The following is a 9,109-nucleotide window of genomic DNA, read 5'->3' as shown; positions in this document are numbered from 1 at the left end:
CCTTCTCCTAGTATCTGAGTAAAAATTTTAATAACCTGTTCTTAGTCTTTGATAACACGTATATTATTATTAAGAGCATAGTGTCTCTTAGCACTCTTTTTAAAATTTCTCAGCAACATGATAGTGTAGGCCTATCTGTTTAGTGCTTAGAACTTACAATTTCAATTTAAAATTTTTTTCATATGTTAACTACAGTATCCTCTATTTTTAATGTGTAAAAATGTTATATCTTTTCAATTAAAATGGGTCTTACCTTTTTTTTCTTATTACATTGGCTGGGAATTTCAGTAAAAATGCTAAAAACATCTGGTGACAATGAGCATATGTACCTTATTCCCAATTTTGGAGGAAAACTGCCAGCATTTTATTAATAAGTTTAATGTTTATACTAAACAGGAGTTTGGTAAATATACTTTATTTTCTTCCATTTTTTATATCCTAAGAGTTTTATTATGAATGAGTGTTGAATTATATGTGTGTATACATACACAAATACCTACTCTCTCTCTCTCTCTCTCTCTATATATATATATATTTGAGATTATCAACTTAAAAATATCTATTCATGTCAAAGCAAAGCAATATTCACATCACTGGAGGAAACCATCACTCTCATGTAAACTGTTTATGGATATATCTTGGCTTGGGTTTGCAAATATTTCTTGGACATTTGAAGTTGCATTTATAAGTGAAATTAGCTTATAATTTTACTTTCTCATAAGATCACGTCTAGATTTGTTACCAATATTATCAGTTGTCATAGATTGTTATTGTAATGACTCAAGGAATCACTCTTACAGGTATCTGTATCTTTTTATAAGTTTCCTCCAACGTTGATTCTAGGCTTGGACATATGACTTACTTTGGGTGAGACATGTAAACATGTACAAACAGAAGCTTGAAAGGCTTTTGCACCTTGGAGCCTCTCCTCTCTTTTGATGCTTTGATGCCCAGCTATGATGCAAGAAAGCACAACCAGCTAGGCTGCTGGAGAGACATGGCCAGCTGAAACCCAATACCACGTCCCAGGCAAATAACCGCGGCCATCTTAGACTAGCCAGTCAGTGGAGTCAATAGATTATTGCAGCTGCACGAGTCATTGATTACCCACCAGGTTTTGATTAGTTTATGACACAGTGGTAGATAAATAATACAAAGATTAGAATAACCATATAAAATGTGGGATTTTTTTCCTCTTTTCCTATTCTTTGGAATAGTTTGTAAAAGGTAAGGTTATTTATTACAACAAACTTTGGTAAAACTTGTCACCAAACTAGTCTGAGCCTGGTGTCTTTATTTGTTGATAGGTTGTGGACTACTTATGTAATTTTTCAAGTTTGTTGTAAATATTTTTGGGATTTCCTATTTATTGTTGAGCCAGCTTGATAACATTTAACTACATACTTCTGTTTATACATTTATTGGTACATAGTTCTTCATATATTTTTAATGATGTGTAACCTTAATTTTATTTATAATTATATTTTATTTTCTAACTTTACATATATTTTTATTTTTTTTAATCGGCATTGTTAGAAGCTTGTCTATTTCATTAATGTTTTCAGAGAACTAGTACTTGACTCTGTTGAACTACTCCACTGGACGTTTTTTTGTCTTTTGTTTCCCCTTGTGGTTTTATTGATTTTTCTCATTGTTAAATTACTTTCCTCCTTCTATCTTCTTTGGATTTATACTGTTTTGTTTTCAAATCTCTCTAGTTGGACTCTTAGTCTCTTTATTTTCTTTCTTTTTTCTTAATAAAACTGTTTAAATTGACAAATGTCTAAATACTGGTATGCTACCTGTATCGAGTAAATTTTACTTTAGTGTTTTTTTGTTTTTGGTCAGTTATAAATAGTCCATAATTTCAGATTTAATTTTTTAGACAATTAATATTTGGAAATATATTTTGCTTTAAGTTTCCCAACCAGTTGTCTTTTAATGGTCTAATTAAACAATTTTTGTTATAACTTCTAATTTGGTTGTGGTAAAAAAGAAAAAGTGATCTTATGATATCTCTTTGTTATTTCTATTTATTTTCTTTGTGGCCAGATACCCTGTTAATTTTTTCAAATATGTTATTTGTACATGAAAAATATACATATTCTTTTTAAAAAAATGCAAGGTAGTATATCAATTGGTTAGATCCAACTTACATTTTTGTAGTTCAAATCTTATCAATTTTTGCTGAAGCTATTCCTCTTGACTTAAAATTTTCTGATAGAGAAGAACTAAAAAATACCCTGCTTTCTCTGGCAAGTCTGTTACATTTTTGTTATCTTTTTATACTTTGTTGTTAGGTGTTTTCATATTTTATGTTCTTCTGGTACTCTTTTTCTAATGAATTTTCCAATTTATCTCAAATAACGTTTTAAATCATAAATTATCCTTTACATACTATTAAAATAATAAGATATCTTTTTTGGGGGAAAGATCTACTTTATCTTATTATTTAATGAGATTTTTCAAGTTTCTGAGAAGTTTAGCTATATTTCTTAAAAATGTCATAATATTCTTTTTTTTATATACAGTTTGAGACTTTCTAACTTCTTTTTGTTGTTGTTGTTTTGTTTTGTATTTTGGGAGATGGAGGGAGTCTCGCTCTGTCACCCAGGTTGGAGTGCAGTGGCGTGATTTCAGCTCACTGCAACCTCCACCTCCCAGATTCAAGCAATTCTCCTGCCTCAACCTCCTGAGAACCTGGGATTACAGGCGCGTGCCACCTCGCCCCGCTAATTTTCATATTTTTAGTAGAGACGGGGTTTCACTGTGTTGGTCAGGCTGGTCTTGAACTCCTGACCTCAGATGATCCACCCGCCTCGGCCTCCCAAAGTGCTGGGATTACAGGCATGAGCCACTATGCCTGGTCAAGACTTTCTAACCTCTAACAGGCAGATGTAATTGTTACATTTACTCTAATTTCTGACACATTTGGAATTACTTTCACATATTATTTTATTTTTGTATTTACAATTCTATATGTATGTATGTATAGATGTAATATAGTCATACATTGCTTAACAATGGGAATATATTCTGAGAAATGCATTCTTAGGTGATTTCATCATTGTGCAAACATCATAAAGCATACTTAAACAAACCTAGATGTTATAACCTACTACACATGTATACCATATGGTATAGCCTACTGCTCCTAGGCTACAAACCTATAGGGCAGGTTACTATACTGAATATTGTAGGCAATTGTAACATAATGCTTTTTGTATATGTAAACTTAGAAAAAGTACCAAAAAATGTTATAAATGACAAAAAATAAAAAATAAAAAACTGGTATGCCTCCTGGGGAACTAATTATGAATGGAGCTTACAGGACTGAAGGTTTCTCTGAATGAATCAATGAATGAATCAGTGAGTGAATGTAAAGGCCTAGGACATTACTGTACCTCATGGTGAACTTTATAAACACTGTACACTTGGCTCCACTATATTTATACAAGTATAATTTTATTTCTTTAATAATAAATTAAGCTTGGCTTACTGTAACTTTTTTACTTTATAAACTAAAAATTTTTGAACTTTTGACTTTTTAGACAACAGTTTAAAATACAAACACATTGTACAGCTATACAAAAATATTTTTTCTTATATCTATATTCTGTAATCTTTTTTCTAATTTTTATTTTTTACTTTTTAAATTTTTGTTAAAAACTAAGACAAAAACCACACATATTAGCCTAAACCTACACAAAATCAGGATCACCAATATCATTGTCTTCCACCTCCATAACTTGTCCCCCCGGAAGGTCTTTAGGGGCAATTACATACATATAGCTGCCATCTCCTATGATAACAATGCCTTCTCCTGGAATACCTCCTGAAGGACCCACCTGAGTCTCTGTTACAGTTAACTTTTTAAATATATCAATAAGAATACCCTATAAAATAACAATAAAAAATATAACATAGTGAATACATAAACCAGCAACATAGTTGTTTTTTATTATCAAGTATTGTGTACTATACATAATTGTATGTGCTGTACTTTCATATAACTGGCAATGTGGTAGGTTTGTTTACACCAGCATCACCACAGACACATGAGTGAAACATTGTGCTATAATTTTATGATGGCTACGATGTCACTAGTGTAGGAATTTTTCATTATCATCCAATGGGACCACTTTCATATATGTGGTCTATTGACCAAAACATTGTTATGCGGTGCATGACTATTGGCATATGTGTGCATGTGTGTATTTTCTTTGAGACTTTCTGTTGGATTGGTCTTTTTTTTTTTAAAAAATGTTCAAATCCATCTATCCCCCTCTACTGTTTTGGGATATTTACATTCTAATTGCTAGGTTAATAGTGATTACAATTAAAATTTTAACACCCATACTTTACTTACCAAGTGTAAAATTGTGACTACCTTTACATTCCTAATCTAAAATTCCCATAGAACATTTTAAGTATGATTTCTTTCTCCCAACCTTTATCCTTGCCTGATATTTTAGTACTCAGTTTAAATTTTACAACATTTTACATTAGCTGTTTGAACATATGGTTCTAGAAACTATGTCTTCTGTTGTTTGAAAGGTATGCTCTGTGATTTACTTATAGTCAATCTATCTCTTTCTTATAGTTGATTTTAAAAGATTTTTTCTTTGTCTTTGATATTCAGAAATTTTTCTACAATGTTACCTGATTTGTTTATTCCTTTCCTTCTGGAAGATTCTCAAGAATTGCCTCTCATTTGTCATCTGTCATCCAGTCATTCCCATTCACTCTTTATAAACTTCATATTCTGAATTAATATCTCTTATGTTCTCTTTTACAGTTTCCAACTTATTATTTCTCTGGAGAAATGGTTGTTTCTATAACTCCTCCATTCTCCAATTCACTAATTATTTCTTCACATGCATCTAATCTTCTGTTTAATTTTTCCAAGGGTATATACTTTTTCCTTTTATAAATGTTAAAACAGGTAGTTTTTCAAGTATGCCTGCCCTGTTTTCCAGTCTTTTCTAGTTATTTTAACATCATTTTTATTCATCTTTACATCTTTAATAACTTAAAATATATAATTTAATGTTATAGCATAGTCTGAAATATCGTTGGATGATTTACAGATCCTGGAGAGCTTATTTTCGTTTTCTTTAAGTTGGTTGGCCTCCTTATGTAGTTCATTTTATCTTAGATTATTAAAGAGTCATTTTAGGGAATTTTTGACTTGACATCCAGCAGTTTAGCAGATCTCTAATAAGTTTTTATATTAAAAAGTTTGCTTGGCAATGCTGCATCTGAAGAAATATATAATATCATGTCCCACATCTGTGCATAACGCAAACAGATTTGTTTTTCCATGTGTAACATTTTACCTGCTCATGGCTACAGGCAGACAGAAAATTTCCTTTATTTCTTGCAGTTTCTGTGGAGTGTTTCTAGTTCCCTTTTCTGAGACGGGCAGCCCTTTATGACTCTGAGAATGATGCAGAGGTCTCATTTCCAAATTTCAGTATTTTGCTTCTCAGGGGTTTAATTTCTTAATTGCCTCTTTTTGCATTCTATATATCGGGATCACCAAGCCTTTAAATTTTACTTCCTGTTCTGATAGAGATTTTCTTCTTCGTTTTTAGTACTTGTAGATTTTCCACTTTTTCTTTCGAGCTTAACAATAGGTTGCTAAAATGTTTTCAATTTTTTGTATGTCGTTCATCATTTCCATACATTCTTAATGGGGACAGGTGTTCTATTTTGGATCAGTCTGCTGTTGTGGCAAAGGACCCCATAGTCTCTTATGTACATCTGCTTTGGAAAACTAAAAATAGGACTTTGAGCCTAGAATGGAACTCTGATTAGAATACCTTTTTCTCTATGCTAGAATCATAACTACAAGTTCTACAAGGAAGAATAAAGAGAGATATGTTCAGCTGAAAACTTACCACAGTATCATCAGCAACAATGAACAATTCAATGTACTTTTCATTATGGATAGCCTGTAAATTTAGGGAAAATCCAGTTGAAGTATATTTAACACTTTTTATCTTAACCCTTTAAGTTGGAAAAAAAAAACTAATGTTTTCAAGATAAGAAATGTTAATATTATTGATACAAAATGGGGAGGCACATGAATATGTAAAAATTATATAAATTTATCTAAATGAGATCTACTATATGATTAAACATGGGGTCCTATATATCGGATTGTAGTATTTCCTATTTGTTCTTTTTATCTTTTCTTTTTTTAAAAAAAATTATTTTATTTTTAAATTTCCAGGCTACATGTGCAGGATGTGTGGGTTTGTTACGTAGGTAAATGTGTGCCATCGTGGTTTGCAGCACCTATCAACCCATCACTTGGTATTAAGTCTAGCATGAATTAGCTCTTTTTCCTAATGCTTTGTTTAGGTTTTCAGGTCAAATAAGAGTTGTAAAGAATCATAAACTCATACTTTAACGTTTAGGTTTTGTTTTCTTCATTTACTGAGTCAATGCTTCATTAGTAAGCTTGTGTGAAAAACATCCATCTGTACCTGACAGTTAAAACATAGGATGAAGTAATAGGACTGACTGCATTTCTTGTACTCCTTCCCCTGCCTCCCAACTTTCTAATTTTCAGTAGTCTCAATTCCAAGTAAACATGTATAAGTTTTGCTAATTATGGATCTTTTATTTTTTATTTGTATATATTTATTTATTTTTCTTTTGAGACAGGGTCTCACTCTGTCGCCCAGACTGGAGTGCAGTGGCAAGATCTTAGCTCACCGCAGCCTCCACCTCCTGAGTTCAAGTCATTCTTCTGCCTCAGCCTCCCAAGTAACTGGGATTATAGGCACACGCCACTACTGCCCGGCTAATTTTTTGTATTTTTAGTAGACACGGGGTTTCACCATGTTGGCCAGGCTGGTCTCAAACTCTGATCTCAAATGATCCACCTGCCTCAGCCTCCCAAGGTGTTGTGATTATAGGCATGAAGCATGAGCCACCATGCCTGGCTGATCTTTTATGTCTATAAAACACCAACACTAGGAGATTCTTCTAAGTGTTCAGTTTTCAGTATGCATGCACCGAGGTATGTACACATTCTCTGAGGACAAACCAGAGGTTTGTTCAAAGATTTGGCTAAATCATTTTTCTATGGACTAAGTAATCATTTATTTGTTGATTTATTCAATCAAGAAACATCCATTAGGCATATAGTATGTTTCAGACACTATATGAATCAAGGACATATGAAAAAGAAAAACAATGTAGTTTACAGGCTAACATCCACGGGAATTTAAGGAGATATAGATTAGTTGTGTAGAAAAACCTAAAGCTCCAAGGACTATGTTTATACAACCATCCCACCGAAAACTGAACTTGTTTTATCCTAAATTGTCCTTAACCATTAAAATATTTGGATGATAAAAAGGGCTGAACATAGCTTGCCATCAATAATTCTGCAAAAAATGTCAGGGAAGACAAGGAAAGATAATATCTCTAGATTATGTTTTAGGACATTGAAAATTCCATTATTTCCAACTACTCATAGCCCCAGTGCTATCAATCTATACGTAGGATTGTAGAATCATCCTTTGTTGAAACTCATGAAACAAACAGATTTACTCTATGAAAATAAACTTTTTACATAGATAACTGAACCAAAAGTTTTCAAATTTCAAATATCAGATAAAGTGCCAGACTCAAAGTAACACATACATTTCACTAGCTAGACTCATGCTTTCTCCCTAGACATCATCAAGAAAATAAAAGGTGTTTCATTTGGGGTAAAGATGACTTAATAATACTCACTTTCATTTTGGGGTCTCCTTCAGATTCAGTATCGCCTGGAACAGTTTTCCTGGTAAAATTAAGCTCTGTACAGGAATAATTAGCAACATACGGCACCCTCGGGTTATATTTGAACACCAAATGTTCTCCCTCATCTGAGTATTTCACTGGTTCAATGAGGTATCTTTGGTCATTTACTCTGAAGAATCCCCTGTAGAAATTGGGAACACAATGTATATTCAAGGTCTATAGTTACTCTATTTCATTGCACTGACTTTGTCTTTTCAAGAAAGAGAAACTACAAAGCCAGCGCCTCATGAACATGTAGGAGGGTGCTTTCAGTGGTAAGGAAATGTGATGATATGTAGCCTTTGACTGAATCAATACTTTTTTCTAAGAGTCAACTTACTAGATTTTCAGAAGTTGCACAGCCTAATATCTGCTTTGAGTACAGGTAGGGTAGCAAGTCCCACTGGTGGTTGTGGACCGCTGTCAAGTCTTATGACTTATTGCAAAAATTATGTGAGTTTCTATGTCTATCACGACGTGGAATATATATAAAAGTAAATATATGAAAGTAAAAATACTAATATGTGGTAATTGTGTCATTAAAGGGGTTCTCATTCTTGAAAATACTAAGAACTAGTCAAGTAAATTTCCCATAATTAAAGACAAAACTTCCTCGTTCTTCTACTCTTTACCTCTCCACATCATGCTTCTTTGTCCATGAGCCTATGATCTGTAGAGAACTATAGGCCTTACTTCTGAATTTTTACTTTCAAGAGGCTGCAAACACAGCTTGATTTAGTAAAAACTAAATGAGTCAAGCCTCATGGCATAATGGGAATTCACAAAACTAGTATTCGAAAGTCCTGGGTTTTGGACTCAATCTTACCACTAGCAAATGAAATATTCAGGAGAAAGTTTCTAATTTCAGTCAGTATCCTGATCAATAAAATGAGAGGCCAGACTAAATGATTTTCAGTAATCTTCCAAATATGAATCCCTTATTCATATACTGCAAAGCATGTCTCATTCAGGACTATGCATTAGACATCTGTTTGTCAAAACTTAAATCATAGGCTAGAGCTGAAACTGCTAAAAGTGCACAGCAACTTTCTTCTTATTCATTTTTCTGTATACCAGGAGTGATAAAAGAAAATCAACGAAGTTAATTTCTTTGAAAATCCATAGGAAAACTCATAAAGGAAAACAAAAGATATTCTGCCTTACCTTAGACCATTACACGTACTGATACTGGCAGCTGAATCATATTCATGTACTATGGATCCTTGGTAAAAACAGTGATCCTAAAATAGAAGAAGACTCTATTACTATATATATAAATATTGATATTATATAGATATTAATATCT

General features: G+C 32.6%; 1 protein-coding gene across 1 annotated transcript in view; it reads right to left on the bottom strand.

Moving 5' to 3' along the window:
- The window catches only part of ADAM7 (ADAM metallopeptidase domain 7), an 83,662-nt gene that overhangs the window by 53,050 nt on the left and 21,503 nt on the right, over positions 1 to 9,109 (bottom strand). The window contains exons 5-7 of the mRNA XM_011968853.1: positions 8,968 to 9,044; positions 7,756 to 7,945; positions 5,904 to 5,957 (exon numbers count right to left, since the gene is read on the bottom strand). Of these exons, the coding sequence (XP_011824243.1) occupies positions 5,904 to 5,957; positions 7,756 to 7,945; positions 8,968 to 9,044 (321 nt within the window). The remainder of the gene's footprint in view (positions 1 to 5,903; positions 5,958 to 7,755; positions 7,946 to 8,967; positions 9,045 to 9,109) is intronic.

The sequence above is a fragment of the Mandrillus leucophaeus genome, unplaced genomic scaffold (assembly GCF_000951045.1).
Source record: "Mandrillus leucophaeus isolate KB7577 unplaced genomic scaffold, Mleu.le_1.0 Scaffold86, whole genome shotgun sequence".
Taxonomy (NCBI): domain Eukaryota; kingdom Metazoa; phylum Chordata; class Mammalia; order Primates; family Cercopithecidae; genus Mandrillus; species Mandrillus leucophaeus.
This window is presented reverse-complemented; position numbering and strand designations above follow the sequence as displayed.